The sequence below is a fragment of the Mesitornis unicolor genome, unplaced genomic scaffold (genome assembly GCF_000695765.1).
Source record: "Mesitornis unicolor isolate BGI_N332 unplaced genomic scaffold, ASM69576v1 scaffold14476, whole genome shotgun sequence".
Lineage (NCBI taxonomy): Eukaryota > Metazoa > Chordata > Aves > Mesitornithiformes > Mesitornithidae > Mesitornis > Mesitornis unicolor.
In genome coordinates, this window is record NW_010193220.1 from 1 (window position 1) to 20,500 (window position 20,500).

The following is a 20,500-nucleotide window of genomic DNA, read 5'->3' on the forward strand; positions in this document are numbered from 1 at the left end:
CCGGGCCCGGCCGCCACTCTCTTCTCTACCGTTCCTGGTGCGGGGCTCCGCCTTGGCGGGGTTTTGCCGCCGCCGCGTTATAAGCGGCGTTAAGGGACAGAAGTGCTGTGGAGTGTCCGTGTGAGCGGCAGGGGAGGGCAGGAGAGGGAGGGGGGCTCTGCTCGGGTCCTACCGCCTGTGCTCCTCTCCCCAGGGCAAGGAGAAGAAGAAGAAGGAGAGCATCCTGGATCTCTCCAAGTACATCGACAAGACCATCCGGGTGAAGTTCCAGGGCGGCAGGGAAGGTAAGGTGAGCTCCTCCGCAGCGCCGAGCTTGCTTTGGGCTGGGCAGGGGAGGGCAGGAGAGGGAGGGGGGCTCTGCTCGGGTCCTACCGCCTGTGCTCCTCTCCCCAGGACAAGGAGAAGAAGAAGAAGGAGAGCATCCTGGATCTCTCCAAGTACATCGACAAGACCATCCGGGTGAAGTTCCAGGGCGGCAGGGAAGGTAAGGTGAGCTCCTCCGCAGCGCCGAGCTTGCTTTGGGCTGGGCGTTTTTCCCCGTTGCTCTCTCTCAAGGACAGACGGTGAGGAGCTTCAGTTTCAGCTTTATCTTTGTTTTATCCGTGCACCTTTATTTCATAATCTTTTATTAGCTGTCTTCAACTGTCTTGTTTCTTTTTGGCTGGCTTTCCATATGGCAAGAGCACACTTAAAGCAGCAAAGAAACAATTCTGGGTGTTACAAGACATGCATCTCCTAAGGCACTAAATGCGTCAATACATTTTGCCGTGGCTTTTCATCGCTTTGGTGACTCTCACATGGTTGTTCGCAGCCCTGCTCCCATGCTGTACCTGCAGCAGTCTGTCGGGATGCAGCCCATAATGCCCCAGCAGACCACTTGTTTGTCGGGAAGCTGACAGCACCGTGCTCGGCAGAAGATTTGGCAGAACAAACTCGGTTTGTTTTTAAAAACCACTTTTGAAACTCTACTGCGACTTCATGCTTATGAGGTTTTGGAAGTTACTCAGACTCTTTACTGATAAGTGCAGGTCTTGGGTGGGAGGGTTTGCAGTTCTTAGGCAGCTGACAATTCCATTGACTCTGTTGGTTTAGACTTTCTTAGAAAAATTCACACCAGGTTCCTTTATGGTTTTCATATAACACCTGGGATTGTAGGAGTCTTTTCTTTGATTTGGGCTGTTGGCAATGATAGCAATGCTGATAATAAGCAAGTGTTTTCAAGCTGGGAGATCGTTCTGTGTAGTCTCATGATTCATTTAGTGACCAGGCTTGTGGATTCACTTTGTTTTAGGACACATTGCTTGTCTGTCTGCAGTGTGTTCCTATGAAGGCAGTGCTTATGCAGAAGAGATTGTGTTCTAGACGGGCACCTGGAAATTGGGTTTTCTGAGGAAAACACTTCAAAATATTGCAGTCTTGTCTCACTTTTTGCCATACCTTTTTGAGGCTATTTATTTGGGCTTGAGGTTTTTTTGTGGTGTGACTTGTACTGATTTGTTATGCTGAAGTATTCTTAAAATAACCCTGAAATTGGCTGAAAACAAGAATGTTTGTGTCTTGAAGAGCATTTTGAAGAGCTGGTTGAAAACGCCTTAAGCTTCAGTGGGCACCACACAAACCGGGTTCTCGTGCATTTGGGTGTTGGTAAGGAGGGCACTGTTTAATATCTCTGGAACCAAGCTGGAGAACTGACGGTGCCCATGCAATCTTGTGGTGTTGTATGTTGCTGTATGCCTTGGTTTTGGTCTCTAACCATTATTTTGTCTGTGGTCTTCAACAGCCAGTGGTGTCTTGAAAGGATTTGACCCTCTTCTGAACCTTGTGCTTGATGGTACCATTGAATATATGCGAGGTGAGTACTGTGCTGTGTAAACCTTCGCCCTTGACCCCAGTGAGTAATTTTATTAACAGAAATCCTACAGCTCTGACTGGATCAGAAGCTGCAGGTTGACATCTGAACCGAGACATGTTGTTTTGTTGTGTTGTGAGGAAAGGGATAACAGATGAAGCACATTCTCTGTGGTTGAGCATTTGTGGTAGTCCTTCCTTGGGCTCCTCTGTAACTCATTTGGCACTCTTGTTTTCTAAAACTTGAGTAAAGAAGCGTCTCCCTTCAGATGAGGCCTTTGCCTGTCTTTATATTGCTGGTTTGCTCAAAGCAGGAAAAGCATCTCAGCAAGAACTGAGTATCTTATTGCCTTAAACTCTACTGTAAATGCATTCTTTGCATTTCTGTGCAACTAAAGCCACCTCTAGCTTCCTAGAGCTAATAGAGCTGTAGGGTTTTTTCCTATTTTTTGTTTCCTTTTGCCATTCAAAGATAAATACTTCCCTTTCCCTTTCTCTTCTCTGAAACAAAATTTATCCTCTGGTAGGATGATGTTTTTTGAAGTGTTCCCTTGCCTGCTTACAAGTAAGCACTGGAAGCTTTAATTTTGCTCTTAAAGGGCAGTTTTAAAAGATGTGTAGTGCATTTTTATGGAATATACTTACAGCTCAAGGAGGGTAGAATTGGCTGTTGCTGTGTTAAGTGTCCCTCTGTCACCACCCACAGCTTTCTTTGGCTTGGTCTGGGCATGGACCAGTGCATCCTGAAGTCAAGGTTTCTCTCTAATTTGCACTGATCCCAAAATGCTTGCCTATAATGGCGTTTGAAATGGGATCAGGAGCTTTTTTTTCATAACTTCTATGTATGCTTCTGGGTAGAGGAATGAAAGGGCCTTTGACTTTTTTTTAAGATACAGGTGTTCTGCTTTGCATACAAAGCAAAGTTCTTTATTGCTTGCTGTGACATGTGCTGCTTGAAAATCAGTAAATCAGTAATGTCCTGAAGACATCAGATGTTACTGCTGCATCACTTTTGTAGTCTATGTGGTCAATAAGACAGCACAGAGACGGCTGGAAAAAAGCCCTGTATGTCGGTGCCTTCAGAAGTTGATGGAATTTGGTGGTGTTTCCTTAAGTTGCTGTTGTAACTGTGGCTCTCTGCTTTTCAGATCCAGATGATCAATACAAATTAACAGAAGACACACGTCAGCTGGGGCTTGTGGTCTGCAGAGGGACTTCTGTGGTCCTTATTTGTCCACAGGATGGCATGGAAGCAATTCCAAACCCTTTCATTCAGCAGCAGGATGGCTAATGCCATGCTTTGTCCTGAAGACTTCGAGGGTGGAAATCATCGGAGAGAATGATCAGTGTGTAGGAAGCTTCCTGTTTTGGGGGAGGAGTTTGAATGTATATTTGTTAGTATGACAGAACGGTCAATTTTTATTTTTGTGGCATTCCATAAATGATGAGAAGATGTGGTGTTGTGTAAGGAAGTCCCGATTTCCCCTCCCCAATAAATGTGTGACTACACTGTTTAAAGCTAACAGGAGAGAATATATTGCCATGGAGCTGTCTGAGACCCTCTTGATCTTGCGAGTTTTGAAACAACCACATAAAATTAGTAAAGAATGCCCTGAATGTTGACTATATTATTCACATTTTTAAATACATTAAAAATGTATTTAATCTAAATCAATTGAAATACATCAGAACATGGTTTTCTTCCTCTTGGATGTCAGTCCTCAGCTGGGAAGCATTGTGTTGCAGTCTTCCTGCTGCTGAGTTCAGTCTCTTTTGCCTGCTGCCTCCAGCACACGCAGGAAAATTACTTTCCTTGTATAGTACCTCATCATCACCTTTACAAGCGATGTAGCAAAGATCTTCTCTAGCACTTGTTCCGGATCTTGTAAGGTGTCATCTGTGTATCAGAAAGCTCCCACATGTCTACAGAAGGACCAGACTAACTCCTGGGGTGATTCTTTGCTGAGTGACACGGACATTATGGAAATATCTATTCAACAGCTGGAATTTTAGGGGAAGAATATTGAAGATCCTAATGTTAAATTGTTGGCAGTGTCTGGAAATACTGCATATTTTTATATTGTAGCTATCCACTTGTAGTTCTACTTGTTATAACTTGATTTGTAAGTAAACCTTTTTTATTTCTTTTATACTGCAGAAATGGCAAGACTTGGGGAGTTTTCAAAGAATAAATACAAATAAATCTGTTCCTAAATGTCTGGTGTTTAGTCTGAAAAAGTGCTCTACAGCTGGCATTGCAGTTTCTGCACAGTTGTAAATCTGAATGAAACTTGTCCTGGAGGTGTGTAAGCACAGCAAAAGCAGGAGAGACTAGATCAGAAGCTGTGCTCTGCTCCAAGACAGGAGAAATAACTGAGAGTACCTGGTCCCTTTTCTGAGGATTTGTGCATTTTCCAGGTATTTTAAAGGCTGTCTAATAGAGGATATGTGCCCATGGGCCTTGTGTAACCTGCTTCTGCCACCTGCTGTTCCTGAGGACCTTTTCTGAGGAGGCAGTGGCAGAGTGAGCTTGTTCCTAGAGGTTGTCATGAAAACACGCCAGGGCTGTATTGGCTGTTTGTTTTGGCAACAGCCCTGTGCTCCCATTCACAGCCTTTCCTGGGTTGGCTCTGGAATGGATGGGATTTTCAAGTAAATAAATTCCCGTTCAGTGTATGTGACTATGAAACGAGGTATCGGTTGTCTTGTGTGCCATTGTTGCCTGTGTAAACAGATTAATCTAGGGCTTTGTTCTTCACAGAGCTGTTTGTAGAGTCATGCTCCATCCAACATATTTTTTTTTTCCTAAGGATACAAAGCTTGTTCATGCAATTACACAGTTTGAAAGAGATGTCTTATTTGGAGAGTTGGGAGCTGAATTTGCCTGTCTTGACCTGTCCCTTAGGTGGGAGATTGCTGCTGTTGATACCAATGGCATGCTGCACTCTGAGAGTGACAGCACTGGACCAGGCTGCCAGAGAGGCCCTGGAGTCTCCTCTGGAGAGATTCGGAACCTGCCCAGATACGATTCTGCGCAACCCGCTCTGGGTGAAGCTGCTTTGGCAGGAGTTGGACCCAGTGATCTCCAGGGGTCCCTTCCAACCCCAACCATCTATGATCTCTGCACTCCCCTGTTTTCTGAGTGTAGCATCAGAAATGAGCCCGGTGAAGCTCTCTTGAGTGGATCCCAGGCTTCCGATGCAGAAGGTATGGAAGGTTCTGCCTGATGTCATGTGTCAAGTGCATAAACTCTGGAAAGCGACATGTTTCCAGCATTTCTGCTCAGTTAATTGGTTGCTCAGTCTGCATTGCAAGATACGTGGCTGTTCTTGTCTGCAGTGCAGACTTCAGGGTTATATCTGGGAGTCAAGTACCTAAAAATACAAATATGAAAATGATAGCTGAATTTTAAATGAGTGTATGCTTTTCTGTTAGTTTCATTCCTAAATGTGATTCTATAAAACAATTTGTAACAGCAGTTTTGCAGAAGCTTCCTCCAGAAAGGCAGGAGGGAAGCTCCAGGGGGGGAAAAAGCTGCTCTGGATCCGGACAGCACTATTCTGCTTGCTGAACTCCATTGAGAAAGGAGGTTGAGTCTTGCTGGGATGGGCTCTTTGGGTAAGGGGCAGGGGTTCAAGGTCACTGTGCAAACCTCTCCACTTAATAGCTTGGTCTGAACACTTTGGGGAAATTCACTGTGAGGAATCAGTGAGCTGTTGCTTGCACTGTGACTATTTGTTTAGTGCATTGAGACTGAGGATGACTGATTATGTGACAACCATCAGGGTTTGAATGGGGCCTCTTTCCCCCCCCCATCTCTTACTAAACTAAATAAATATATCAAATACTGCAAGCAGTCTGGAATTTTATATTAAACTTGAACTGATGAAGGATATGGCTTTACGGAAATCAGTCTTTTTTTCCCCAGGAAGTATCAAGCTTTTGTATGTTTTTGTTTGCAGAAGTGAAGAGTATTGTAATGGGTACTTCTTCCAAATGGGTTCAATGTTTTCCTGTAACTTCCTGATATTTAGTGCTTAGGAAGATTTTGGAGGTTTTCTTCTCTTTCCTCCTCATAGTCCAGGCTCTTTGCTTGTAACAGCTCCCCTAATCTGCTGAGCTCTTACCTGGCTGAGGTAGATGCCAACTAAATCCACGTATTTTTTGTTAATACAGCTCTCCTGTTACTGCTGCTCTGAAAGCCACAGGAAAGACTGAAGGCCAAAGCAGGAGGGTAGAAAACATCCTCTATTTTTAGGACAAGATTGGCTTGGCTTGTGTTTACTCTAGCAGGGGGGATAATGTTTCCAGAGACCTCACATGAGTAAAGGCTGCATAAGGGCCGAGCTAATTTTAACTGCCTGGCGGTCAGCAAGCATGGAGCCTGCACAAGAACCAGAGGAGCTGGGACCTCAGACTGAGATGATCGCAGACACAGTTTTGGAGGTTGGAGAGAGGCTCTTCCAGGTCAGCCGCAGGGTACTGTCAGTGCACAGTCGTTATTTCCAAGCCATGTTTTTTGGGGGGGCGAGGGAGAGCTCTGAACACCACATAGTGATCAGAGGGATTGATGCGGCGCCTTTCCAGGTGCTCCTTGAGTTCACTCGCACAGCCCAAGTGCTTATAGGTCCTGAAAATGTGACCAGCTTACTGGAAACAGCCGATTTTTTCCAGTTTGACAGGGTGATACTGTTGTGTGAGAAATTTCTGGAGCGAGAGCTGCATGTTTCCAACTGCCTGGGCCTGATGACCTACTCGCAGCAATTTGCCTTTATGGAGCTGCACGCCTCTGCTATGAATGTGGCTCTCACCCACTGGGGGGATGTGATGTGCCAGGAAGAATTTAAGGCACTGCCTAAAGAAATGCTGATGCAGCTCATAAAAAGTGATGACCTCTTTGTTTTGCGAGAAGACGTGGTTTTTGACAGTATTATGAGGTGGATAATGGAAGACCCAGTGACGAGAGAGGAAGACTTCCTGGATCTGGTGGGCAAAGTCAGAGTTCCTTTTCTGAGTTTGTCCTTCCTTGATATCCTGGTGAAACGCAGCAAGCGCCCTGGACAGGCAGATACCTTTTCCAGGCTAATCAAGAAGTTAGACAGCTGTCCTCCACCCAGCTGGCAAAATGCAGAACTGTGTCCTCACGCTGGTCGGAGCTATGACACCTTATACGTCCTGGGAGGAAAGCATGACAAGGAACAGCAAGAATTATTTCTCTTTCAACCTAAAACAGGGATCTGGCAGGCTTGTTCTCCACTGCAGCGCAGGAACCTCACCCAATATGCAGTGGCAGCCGTAGGTAACTTAGGGAGAAGTGGGACTGAGCAATCACAAACAGAAGTTGGGGTTTAGGGACCCAAATGCAGGGAGTTCAGCTGCTTCTCCTGTAAAACTGTGTTGTTTTACAGGACCTCATTTGTGTTTGTGTTCATATTCATTCAAAGAAGGGTTCTGGTTTCCTTACTCCTGGGAGAATGTCAGACAAGGCTGAACATTTCTTTTCATGGAGCAGAAACTACTGAACTCCTTATGCTGGCTTTATCTGGAGTCAGTCTAATGATTTCACTTTAGCAGCATGTTTTTATGGCCTTCTCTTTCATGGTGGTTTTGACAGATGGTGACTTCTGATTTATAGTTGCCGCTAAATTAAACTTATCTGTGGATGTTATGAAATCTTCATGCTTGGAGACTTTCAAGACAGCTCCATACCATGGTGTCCCATATTTAGTGTTGGTAATAGACCCGTTTTGAGTGGAGTTTGGACATAAGATCCCCAGAGGTTCTTCCCAACCAGTGTTTCCATGATTCTGTTCAAGAGTGGGAGCAGACTTGGAAGGACTCACTGCATCCTGTAGGCCCAGCACATCTGTGCAGATGAGAAATCAAATCCTGCAAACTGATACAAAGAGCAGTGATTTTCTCTGCTCATCTTGCACCTCATCGGTACAGCCCAAGGAGAAATGAGAGCCCTGAGTTCTCAGGAGCGATTTTCAGCCTTCATGTAACCGATGCTTTTCTCTGCTGTCTTTCCAGGGAGCTTCCTTTTTGTGACAGGAGGATACTTCCGGGATGAGTTTGTGTGGTACAGTGTGGATTGGGTGCTTATCTACAATTGCTTGGACAACAGCTGGCAGGAAGGGCCTGCCATGAAGAAGTCCCGCAACAGCCATTGCGCAGTGGGAGCAGGGCTTTACCTGTACGTACTCGGAGGGAGCACGGATGAAGGGATAATCCCAGCAGTGGAGCGCATGGCTTTGGTGGAGGCAGAGTGGGAGAGCATGAGTCCGATGGCTCAACCTGTGGAGAGAGGAGACGCGGTCAGCGTGGGAACCAGGATTTACGTGGTCTGTGGGCTGGATGAAAATGGACACGTGTATGATGGAGTGCAAAGGCTGAACACTGAGACGGACAGCTGGGATGTCATCTCCTTCTCCCCACTTCCAAGGTAGGAAAGAATCTTCTGGGACCTGGCAGGAGAGGAAATGTTCTGGTGTTAGGACCTAGGTCCTACTCCAAGAAGAGGGTGAACTGGAGAAATCCAGAACCTCTGTCCCACCAACACTCCTGTGATTCTCTGTTTAAAGGGAACTCCTGATGTGAGGACCAAGGCCACACTAACTATTTTGGGGGCCAGATCTTTCTGTTGATTCTGATCAAGGGTCTCTTCCCTCCCAGGTATGACCTCTGCATCACATCACTGAATGGTGCTCTCTACAGCATAGGAGGGGGAGCTTTTCGGTTTGATGTGGAGACAGATGAATGGACCCAGGTGGATGAGGAATGCTTGACCCAGAAGTTCTTCATGGGATGCAGCACTGCGAATGGACGAATTTATCTCCTTGGACAAAGGAAGGGGAATGGTGCCCTCCCTGTCGTAGTCCTCTTTGACCCATACGTTGATGCGTGCGAGGTTGTAGATAACAAACTCCCTTGCCCCCTTCCTATTCACGGGTGTGTCTCTGTGCGAAGATTTGATACGTGGGCATGAGTGATGCCAGATGCAGCATAACCAAGACTTCACGTGCTTTACAGCTGATGGCAGTTAGATTGTGTCAGACTTGGTCTGTGAAAATTTTTCATTTTGAAAATAGATCTGTTCCTTGTAACTGTCTTGCTTTTTTCTACCTGGCAAATGAACTTGAAGCAAAAAAGCTGGTGAAACCTTTGTGTCTAGATAAGGGTTGCAGGTCATTACTGGAAATAATGGTCAGCGTTGTTACGGTACATGAACTCCTCAGGGTTGGTGGTAAATAAAGGGCTGCTCTGACCTTTCAGCTCTGTGGCTCTCTGTCCGTTGAACTGCTGGGAGAGACAGGAAAGTCATTGCATCAGTGTTAGAAAATACTGTAAGAGTAAAATAATAAACCAAATGTGTGTCAAGCAAATCCTCCGCAGGATGGATGAGCTCTTAGTTCTGTAGGACAGAGCAAGAAAAAAACCAACAAAACCAAACACCAAGCACCGCAGTCAAGCCATACCCAGTATCACCATCATTTTAGCCTGAAATAACCAAGTTTCCCAGGTGATGTACTTATGGCTAAAATTACCTTTATTCCAAGCTGGAGAGGACCAGAGGAGGAGTGAGGCTATTCTGGATTTATGCATCCAGGTATGTGATGATAACCATTTGCAAACTGGGGCATTTGACAGTCTTGCTTCAGTTTCCTTCATCCCTTTAGGGTTCATTGACGTACCAATAGAGAATAGAAATCCCAAAGCACTGAAATGAGGATGCAAGGAGCAGGGACCTGCAAGAAACCTTAATTAAAGACTGTGTATGAGGAAGCACGTTTGATGGGCAGGACTGTGGACATAGCACAGCGGAAGAGATCTCCAGGGGCACTCAGGCCTCCCAGGGATGGAGCAGTGATGAATGGCTGGGCCTGGTCCTTGGGCCTCATGGCCATGGTTGTACTCTACTGCCCTGGAGGCTATAAAAATCTTTTAAAAGCTGAGATTCTTGTGCACCATCTGGGGCTTTAAAAGAAAGCATCATCCTTGATGGGCAGGGTGACATAATTCCTGGGCAAGCCCCTGTGCTATGTATCCCAATGAAGGATCTTGCGCTGCCAGCAAAGCCCAGCTATTTGGGCTAGGTGACATCCTGCTCAGGGCCGTGTCCCACAGAGATCGGTGCCTATCAGCATTGCTTTCTGCAGCTCTGAATGTCCAAATCCTTCAAGGGAATGCTGGCTCTGTTCCTTTTGCCTTTCTCTCACACATCCTTCCTGACTTTAACTATATTTTGCCTTGCACGTGTCAGATGTGGGAGATGGACCGTGGCTCTTCACAGCAGTGTGTTCCAGTTACACCATCCTTCACCCTGCCCCTCTTTGCATTCCTCAGAAACAGTTTCCCATAGCATTTGTGTAAAGTGTGCCAGAGCCCTTGCAAGCATACTCAAAGCCTGAGTAGAAAACATATTTTAAAGCCAGTGTTTGCAGGTTTCTGTATATTGTTTACAGACATATATATATGTAGATTTATCTGTCCTCTGCATTTTCTGAGCCTTTGAGTTAGCTGTGATGTAGACCTGATATTGTAAAAAACTTCTGCATCATGCAAAATCTGGGTAAAACAGACTCTTGGATTTAGGTGCAATTCCTTTTTACATTGACTTTAAATTTTATGTTCTACTATAATTCCTCAAAATGACATCAGATACAATATATTGCAAGGTGAAAAGTCATCCAACTCCTAAACTATCCCATTAAAATGTTAGGGTTGTAACTCTTTCATTTTCCAGAATGAAACCTCAACAAAATGAATACATCTTTACGGAAAATTTCCATCCCTGTGGAAAAGTGTGCATTTGCAAGAGTTTCAGTTGCATTCAATGTTAGGAGCTTTCTCCCTGAGTAGACATTCAGTTAGCAAAATCTTGTAGACATAGGAGCTATTTTGTGTAATTCATACAACAAACACAGTTTGTATCAGTTGGCCAGGCTTTATTTGCAGAAATGGTTTATCCTTCCCCAAAGCCTGACCATTTTATAGTATACAAGTGAAAACTTCGCTACCACTTCAGCTGGTGTCGTTCACACACAAGTCCCTTGATGAGGTGGCTGGCAATGACTGCCACTATCTTCTGAAACTGCCAGTCAGTTAAATCCTCAGCAGCTGAAATTTATTGTCTCGTGACTCTCTGGAGGTGAAGTCTGCATAAGGGCAGCGATCATGCCCCGTACTTGGCACTGGTGAGGGTGCACTTCGAATCCTGTGTTCAGTTTTGGACAAGAAGGACATTGAGAGGCTGGAGCGTATCCAAAGAGCAACGAAGCTGGTGAAGGGTCTGGAGCACAAGAATTATGAGGAACAGCTGAGGGAGCTGGGGTTGTTTATTCTCAAGAAAAGGAGGCTCAAGGGAGACTTTATCACTCTACAACTCCCTGAAAGGACATAACAAGGTGGGGGTTTGTCTCTCTTCCCAAGTAACAAGTGATTGGATGTGACAGATGCACTCGACACCTTAACCAAACTGGTGGTAGTTTGGTACAGGCTCCAAAGAAGGTGAAGGCTGAGCTGTAGCCAGGTCAAGGGCTCCTCCAGTTTCAATCTGTGCTCTGAAAACGCACAGAGGCACAGAGTGACACAGGGAGCACCAATGCACCTGAGCTCAGAGCAGTGACCATGAGATTGACACATGAATAGTGGGTGGCTTTTCCAAGACTCATTTATCAAGGAACAAAGGAAGTTGTGGGTACAGGGAGTCCCCTGCACACCTTTCCACACGTGGAATTTGACAAGGAGCCAACCACTTTTATCTCACAAACACAACAGCCCGAGCCTTGTCTGAGCTCTCTCTGCAAAGCAGCGTGGCTACATGGCGGTGACCCTCCTTGAGCTGGGACACTTCTCAACATTGCTCCTTGAGGCAGGGACACCTTTTACCTACAGCAGATCTATGGATAGGCACAGTTCAAGCTTTCTCTGCACACCAGGCGACTCCTCTTGAGCAGGGACAGCTCTCGAGGTTTGAGATTCCTCACATGAGACCAAGAGATCCCTTCTTGTCCAAGGCAGAGAGATCCCTTATGCCAGATTCTCAGTAAGTGACTGATGGCACGCTGAATTAATGTCAGTGAAACATTACTGATCAATGTAGCTACTCAGTATGATTATAAACATTGCATAGATAATTCCATTAGACATAAACCGTCTTACTCTAAGACTAAGATTGGATTCAGCTGCGCTTAGGCTCCATAAGGAGTTAAGAAAGCAAGGAGGTCTACTCTGAACCTTGTGGCTCAACTGGAGGGTCTTCCTCACCCTTTTCATCTCCAATCTCTGTGTGAATCATTCTAACTTGATTTTCCTTTGTACTTTCCTTCCATGAAGTAACTAACAAGGCGAGCATTGTCTTTCAAAGCGTGACCATCCAAGCAAAGGTTCCCTTGGGTGCACATATCTAAATAAAAAAACATGAGGTGGATGCATATCTCTGATATTTCCTGAGCATGTGCAGGGGGGGAGGGAACAACTGTACCAAACTGCTCTTAAAACAAGATCCAAACCAGCACAAGATGTCCACGTCTACGGGAGTCAGCAGATCCATGCCAGTGCTAATTTTGATTTACTTGCCAGCCTGGGGGCCATTGCCAGTCCTCGACTCACACACCACACTGCAGCCTGGCACCACCAGTAAATGCTCTTTTTCTCATAGCTCACCTGCAGCTGCTTGGTAACATGATGGGATGCACTCAATGTGCATCTCCTCTGTGCACAGGGGGTGATAAAAACCCAGAGGAAATAGATTCAGATTCTGCTGTGGGGCCCAGTGCTCTGCTGGGTTTTTCAGCAGACAAGTGACAGCCTTGCTGCAGGTTTTCTACAACAGCGTCTCAGTGCTGGGGGATGTGATGCCCCTGGTACAGAGGGGGTGGAGGGAGCCGATACACTAAATACTATCACAGCACTCACGAGCTTCCCAACACTGGCGCAGATGTAAAGAGAGAAGGTGGAGCAATGTGGGGAGAAAGCTGATTACACACAGAGCTTCTTTAAGCCTTCGCAAGTTGATGGCAAAGAAAAAAATTCAGCAGTTGATTTGCTAGAGACTCATTACTGTCAAGCTCAGTTCCTCAGCTGAAAGCAGCACTCAGTAGTTCTTAATCAGTTCAACAGCTCTCCTCAATCCTTGACGTACCCTTTCACAAGAACCAGATTTGCCTCCTAATGAACTTATCTCAATCTTCAGGGGAACAGCAAAGCCTTGAGGATAAAATTCAACAGGCATCAATGCACGGCTGCACTGGCTCCACAGTGCATTGTGCAGCCTCTGGGATGCTCTACAGGTGAGAGGTGCTGACTTACAACAGGGATCCTTCCTAGCCTTCTACAACCTCACGAAAAACAAGTATAGACATTAATTTCTCTCATCCTGCCCTTACAAGTCCAAAGTATTTCCCCAGTGCTGCAATTCTGGACTTGCCATTGCCCCGGCAGTATAAAGTAACCTGGCCCACCCCTAGTGTGGTGTGTCCCATAGTGTCCCTTGTTTCCAAACACAGATTTACCTAAAAGGAGACAAATCAGGCAGCTGCAGTGCTCTACTGGCATGGCCCAGTACGGGTGCATGTCCTGGGTACACAACATTCTCTCCAGGCACACCGCACGTGTGCTGACCTTGGCAATGGCACACATGTGTGTCTCCCTCGTCACACATCCACCTGTAAGGTGCAACTGGCCAGGTTACCTCCTGATAGTTAAAGAAGCAGAAAAGAGCCCAGACAATCAAACCTTTCAAAAGTAATTTATAAAGAACGTTTACATTCAGTAGTACAAAATCATATATAACCATCCCTCCTGAAAACAACTACAGAGGAGTGGCAGGATTGTAGACTCATAGCAAAGGAACATGACAGCATACAGAACATGTACTTCGAACTTAGAATAGCTTAGAACATTAAATTCAGAGACAAACTATCCAGCAAATAGAAATTTAAATAATGATGCAGGAGCAGATGCTCTCCCTCCCAGAACATGTTACTGCCCTGGAATCAACCGCATTTTCCCCTCTGAAATTATCCAGTGTGTTTTGACTGAAACCCAAGATGAGTTCGTACAAGCTCAGATCAAAGCTCTCTCAGTCACATCTCAGGTGAACAGAGGGGTTTGCTGAAAACCATCTTGTCCTTCTACACTTTCACTTGCTTTCAATTTTAAACATGTATACCACCTCCTCAAATCAGGCTTTTCCTTGGCCCATGTACTCCCTCTAGTTAGCATTGGCCCTTACTGGGCACATAGCGGGAAGCATCTGCATGGCCTAGACAGTCCCTGCACTCATTGCAGTGAACCTGTTAATACTTTGGTTTCATCAATTAACTGACCTACAAACCAGAAATTCTTGTAATACTAATTTAACTCTTGTAAAGGATTACAGAATCCAAAGTATAAGACTACACAGGATATAAGATATGGGACATCTAAACAAACTGAATGGGAACTGCATCATGACTTCATGGACTACTGCTTTAAACTTGCTATTTTTGATACATCCAGGCAAAGGCCCTAGAGCCAGAAGGCCACATTAAAGCACTATTCCATAAGGTTCAGCAGATCCTTTTTCCTCTGAGGACAGGGGAAATGCATTCCCTTCTTGCCACAAGCTGACTCTGTAAACATTTCCCACTTTACCAATCACAATAGATGAAAACATGAGCACTTAATCAGTCTTCTAGATTATCTGGTTTCTTGTTACCTCCCTTCTTCCATTTCCTTCCAAGACAGGTTTAAAGGATTACCTGACAGCTGAGACTCAGCTGCCTGGATTCTCCAGCTCTACCAACTAGGATTTGGGTGGGTGTTTTCTCCAACCTGGGCTCTGGAGTTCCCACCTTTTCGGCATTAATGCTGACAACAGAAGGGACTGAGATCCACACCATTACAAAACCACTCACATGGCACACAGCAGCATTTCCTTTGAGAAGAACACATATTCTCCTATGTCTTTCCACAGCTTTAATTCTCACACCATTACAAAACCACTCACATGGCAAACAGCAGCATTTCCTTTGAGAAGAACATGTATTCTCCTATGTCTTTCCACAGCTTTAATTCCACTATGCTCAGGTTTAATTTTCTGAGTCTTTATGGGGCACCTGTCTTCACAAAAGAGGTGTCACCGTATTAAGATTTAGAGTCTCACACTTACTTGTTAGCCATAATCATTAGTGGCAATGGGCCAGGGCCTCCCAAGGCTGATCAAGGCTAAAAAGATTCCTACCAAACAGCATTAGGTGGTTAAGACTTGACATTGCCAGAGCTTATCCACCTTTTTTTTTTAAAAGTATTTTTCAGGATTAACACATTTAACAACAGCTATGGCACAATCTAATACACGTCAAACCACTTTGATCCCTTTCTATCTGCTTTCAAGGCTACAATCTATAGTAAGCTTTTATTGAAGAAAGGCCAAAAGCATCCTTCAAATATCACTGACTATAAACACTTCTGTTCATGGGAAGCAGGAATTTAGTTATGATACTGCAATTGCACTTCATTTTATCTACACAGTGAGCAAAACTGTTTCTAAAGACCATGGACTGGATTCATTAAAGACCAGATCAGAAGCATGGGAGCAGTAGCTATCTTTCCTTGACATGGCCATTGGTGAGATGGGTTCTGTTGTTCAGTGGCTCAGACCCGTTCCTCTGGATATAATTGTTGCTTGTGGCGTTGCTGAAATACGTGATCCCGTTTTTCTCCTTTTCCTTAATCATTTCTCTTTCTTCATCCTTGTCGCTTTCTTCTGTGTCACTTCTCATGTCCTTATCCATCTGCAGAGAAATGTAAATGAGATGCAATACAAACACAGCAGTCTGTACAAGAAGCAGTGCTAACTGAGCCACAGGCTAAACATCCATCTGCTGCTTCAGTCACTTGCCCTTGGCACACAGCTCTACCTGTAAAAGCTTTCACCTTTTACATTTACAACAGTAATCAATGTTCCTAAGTTTATCCATTCGTGGCCACAGAACGTGGCTGAAGTCTTAAACCTTTAAGATGCCCAAAGGGACTACACAGCTGTGTGAATTACAATGATGCATCTCAGGTTGCCTGTAAGAGGGAAACGAAACTCCTACTTCAGGATCTAGGCAGAGTTCCCATTACTGCAGATTAGGGGACATCATGGAGGAGGTGGTGCAGACAATCCTGCAGCCAGAGAGGAAATCTGTGGAGATCAGAAAGGCCCATGAGAAGAATACGAACTTCTGACTGGAGCGAGAATTTCATGGTTCTCAAAAAGGGAAGAAGGTCCTGTGTTCTTGCTGATACTGTGTTGGGCTACTAAATATCATCATTGAAACAGATCTGTTTAGGATGATTTTTCTTTGCTATTCATTGCTCAATATGGAAATGTCTCAAACATATTCCTGCAACAAACGTGGCAGATGATTTTTTGATAATATAGGAAAAATTCTGGATATACTTCAGTTATTTTCTCCCTGATGGTTCATTTCTTTCTAATAAGGCTATTTATTACCTCATCATTTTACACTGTAATAACTGCAATGGTAATTTAGCCCATACTAGAATTAGGAAAACAATAAAGGGGCACCTTCAGTTGCATCTTCATTTTTTTTTTCCTGTGAAGTTTCTGTTTCCTAATTTGCAAGTAATTTGCTCTGGGTTACCTTAAAGGAAAGCAGATAAAGAAAATGGGGACAACATGGATGAAGATGAGCCTTTAATGCTTGTTCTCAGCTCCCATAAGACAGAGTTCCCCAGTTGGATACTGACAAAACAACTCATCCTGGGCTATGAGGTCAACTCCCACAAGGCACTGACTTGTTACTCCTGGACTGTGTCCTTGGGATGTGGCCAAGCTAATGCCATTAGGTCATGTCTTTGATTTTGGGAAGAATTTCATGCTGAGCAGCAGTTTGGTCTCACAGCAAATACTAAAGGCTATGGTCAGAAAGAGTGGGATGCATTTCAATGAAGTTTATACAGCTGCATGACCGCTAGAGATGAACAGCACTACCAGGGTGCAACCTTGAAGGCCTTATGCTTTGGGCATGCCTGTTTACCTCTACTGCTACAGAGAGAGTCCAGACAGCTGGTTTAGACAGAAATACCTACTCTGTAGACATCTACAGCGCTGTAAGACAATCCATACGACTAACGATCTCAATGATGGGGCAGTGCACCCTAAGATGAAGGCACAACACTGGGAGGAGTGGCTGTGCTGCCATCCAGAGGGACCTCAACAGGCTGGAGAAATGGGCTGACAGGAACCAGTTCAACAAGGGGAAGTGCGAAGTCCTGCACCTGGGGAGGAACAACCCCAGGCACCAGCTTTTCTGAGAAAAACCTGGAGGTCCTGGCAGACACCAAGCTGAACATGAGCCAGCAATGTGCCCCGGTGCTTCCTGGGCTGCACGAGGAGGAGTGTGGCCAGCAGGTCAAGGGAGGGGATCCTTTCCCCTCTGCTCAGCATTGGCGAGGCCACAGCTGCAGTGTCATGTCCAGTTCTGGGCTCCCCAGTACAAGAGAGGCATGGACACTGTGGAGAGAGTCCAGCGAAGGACTGCAAAGATGATGAAGGGACTGGAGCACCTCACACATGAGGAGAGGGTAAGAGAGCTGGGACTGTTGGGCCTGCAGAAGGTAAGGTTCAGAGGGATGTTACCAATGTATATAAATACCTGAAGTAAAGACGGAGCCAGGCTCTTCTCAGTAGTGCCCAGTGACAGGACAAGGGGCATCAGGCACAAACTGAAACACAGGAGGCTCCCTCTGAACATCAGAAAACACTTTTTTACTGTGAGGGTGACTGAGCACTGGCACAGGATGCCCAGAGAGGCTGTGGAGTTTCCATCCTTGGAGATATTCAAAAGCTGTCTGGACACGGTGCTGGGCAACCAACTCTACATGACCTTGCTTGAGCCAGAGAATATGGACAAGACTTCCAGTGGCACCTTCCATACCTCAGCCATTCTGTGATCTCAGTAACACTGTAATTAAAAACCCTGTACTGTAAGGGAAGCACTTTCACACTAGCCTCACCAACCATGACAACTTTCCCTGCCTTGACTTCTTAGTTTTGTTACAAATGCAAATCATACTGGACCAAGTGTTGGGATCCTAACTCAGATCACAAAATCACAGAATCACAGAATCGCTCGGTTGGAAAAGCCCTCTGAGATCATCACGTCCAACCGTTCCTGTCTACCCACTAAACCATATCCCTAAGTACCTTGTCCACCCGCTCTTTAAACACATCCAGGGATGGTGACTCCACCACCTCCCTGGGCAGCCTGTTCCAGCTTCTGACGACCCTCTCAGTAAAGAACTTCCTCCTTATCTCTAACCTGAACCTCCCTTGGCACAGCTTGGTGCCGTTTCCCCTTGTTCTATCCTCCATCACCTGGGAGAAGAGACCAGCACCCACCTCTCTACAACCTCCCTTGAGGCAGTTGTAGGTGGTGATGAGGTCTCCCCTCAGCCTTCTCTTCTCCAGGCTAAACAACCCCAGTTCCCTCAGCCACTCCTCATCAGGCTTGTTCTCCAGAGCCCTCACCATCCTTGTGGCTCTTCTCTGAACACGCTCCAGAATCTCAACATCCTTCTTATAGTGAGGGGCCCAGAACTGAACACAGCACTCGAGGTGTGGCCTCACCAGTGCCAGGTACAGGGGAATAATCACCTCCCTGGACCTGCTGGTCACACTGTTTTTAATACAGGCTAAGATGCCATTGGCTTTTCTGGCCACGTGGGCTTTGTTCACGCGAATCTCTCCTAGAGTACAATTCACATTTTTCTTGAATACGAGCATCAGAAGTGGGCCCAATATTGCAGTGACTCATAAAAATGTTACCTTTTTTTAACCAACTTTCTGTAATGAAACCGAGTGCTCCTTTCACCTCACCGTTAGCAATGTACATGTATAATTTCACCAAGGTAAGAAGGAATCCATCCCAGGTGAACCCCTGTGATCCCAAGCAGTCCAGGTGGACCATCCCTCACCCCATGATGCACAGGGGACTATAAACTGATCCATACCGTGCCCTGGATGATGAGCTTGTAGACCATGTGAATAATCAGGCAGGACCAAAAGACATGGAGCAGCTGCAGAATTATCAGGAGAGTATTCACGAAGTAGTATCCAAAGAAGGGCTCAAATATCTCCATGGAGTAGTAGTAGGTGTTATAGAGCACTCTGCAAGAGAGAGGGAATTGCAGTGGAGGGAAAATGTGTTGTTAGTAGGGCTGTAATTAAGCCCCAGAAAGCTCGTCACAGAGGAGGTTTCAGGTCAGTCTTTATATATATATATATATGTATATACTCTTTATATGTAACACGTGAGGCAACTCTCAGTTCCCCACCAGAAATAAGCAGGGTAGAACCACAAGCTGAGGACTTCTCCTCTGCAGTACACTTCAGGACTTTAAGACTGCTCTACGAACTCCAAGGTAGACCTTCCCAGTTTACCTCAAAGCAGGTACAACAGCCATGTGGCACCGCAGCCTCTGCAAAGGGCAGGGACATATGCCCAACAATTGAAAAGCAAAGCCTGCAGCAAAAGATGGCACCCAGCTGTCCCTCAGAAGGCAGCTTTTCCATTTCCCCTGACTCACGTGTAGGGGTAAACAACCAGGCGGCTGATGAGGAAAACAGCTGAGAAGATCACAAAGAGAGTGTCACAGGTTTTCTTCCACTTCATGTAATTGAATATCTTGGTCGGCTGGAAGAAGAAAGACCAATAAAACAGCATGCCAAGACAGTGCATCTGCACATGCTCCAAGAGGCCAACAAGCCAGATATGATCAATCTGCATGGAGGTAATCATGCCTGATGGGTCAGGAGATCAGTACTGAGTTATCGGTGAAACACCACAATGCTTGGTCCATATTGTGCTAGATCAAAGGACACCCTTTGGCTGAAGAGCACCATTGCTAACTAGGCTTTGCCTGGCACGTAGGTTGTGGAGCTCACCTCTAGGAAGCAATCAGAAGCATCATGGATCACTAGCACCAGCGTGCCAATGCGGATGTAATTGCCACAGTAGGAGAAACTGATGAGGAAGATGGTTGCAGCATGATGGACTATCTGCGCCCAAAAGTCCTGATGAGAAAGGGAATAAAATAAAGCAGGAATAAAATACATCGTGCACCTTCTGCCCTGGTTAAAGCGTGCCTCCTGCAGGCAGAAGTCGCTCTACCCAGTGACTAAGAAACCTCCTACTATAATGTCTCAGCCATATACCTCTTCTACCAAACACATTCTAGAGATGTAGGCACCCAAGAGACACAGGAATGAAGAGTTTATGGTGTAAACTGCAGATCTCACAACAAAGAACGCTCTCTTCCCCCACACCAGTACTGGTGCTATGATGGTGCAATCAGAAGACAGAATAAGAAGAGCCAATATTCAGTACAAATTCAACGTAAAGAGCACTTCCTTTCTGTCACAAAGCAGCGCCCACGGCCATCTCTGCTCTGTGCCCTTGTGCACACCTGTTTGCACTATCACCTCACACCCTCAGGCTTTCTGATGGAGACTCACAACCACCTCTTACTTGTAAGGCCACATGGGCAGCCTCAATACATGTGCATGCCTCTGTAATCCAGCAGGACTCTGCCTATTGGAACACTGGCACTGAGGAACACACACAGCTTAACTGGCAGAGAATCATCTCTTTCC

At 45.6% G+C, this 20,500-nt stretch overlaps 3 protein-coding genes across 3 annotated transcripts in view; 2 read left to right on the top strand and 1 right to left on the bottom strand.

Moving 5' to 3' along the window:
* Nucleotides 1–193: 193 nt before the first annotated feature.
* On the top strand, nt 194–3,261 carry LSM7 (LSM7 homolog, U6 small nuclear RNA associated (S. cerevisiae); the record flags this gene model as incomplete). Its single annotated transcript, XM_010187390.1, has 4 exons — nt 194–289; nt 394–484; nt 1,781–1,852; nt 2,997–3,261. Coding segments are annotated over 4 exons (402 nt in total), but the record flags the coding sequence as incomplete, so codon positions are not given.
* Nucleotides 3,262–6,168: 2,907 nt separating this feature from the next.
* LOC104542919 (kelch-like protein 24) lies at nt 6,169–8,836 on the top strand. The gene is made up of 3 exons (XM_010187388.1): nt 6,169–7,147; nt 7,882–8,293; nt 8,524–8,836. The coding sequence occupies exons 1-3, from the start codon at nt 6,169–6,171 to the stop codon at nt 8,834–8,836; spliced, it is 1,704 nt and encodes a 567-aa protein (XP_010185690.1).
* A 6,451-nt stretch (nt 8,837–15,287) lies between these two features.
* Nucleotides 15,288–20,500, bottom strand: part of CERS4 (ceramide synthase 4) — a 22,277-nt gene continuing 17,064 nt past the window's right edge. The window contains exons 7-10 of the mRNA XM_010187389.1: nt 19,793–19,921; nt 19,435–19,541; nt 18,859–19,015; nt 15,288–15,629 (exon numbers count right to left, since the gene is read on the bottom strand). Coding sequence (XP_010185691.1) covers nt 15,438–15,629; nt 18,859–19,015; nt 19,435–19,541; nt 19,793–19,921 — 585 coding nt within the window. The 3' untranslated portion in view covers nt 15,288–15,437. The remainder of the gene's footprint in view (nt 15,630–18,858; nt 19,016–19,434; nt 19,542–19,792; nt 19,922–20,500) is intronic.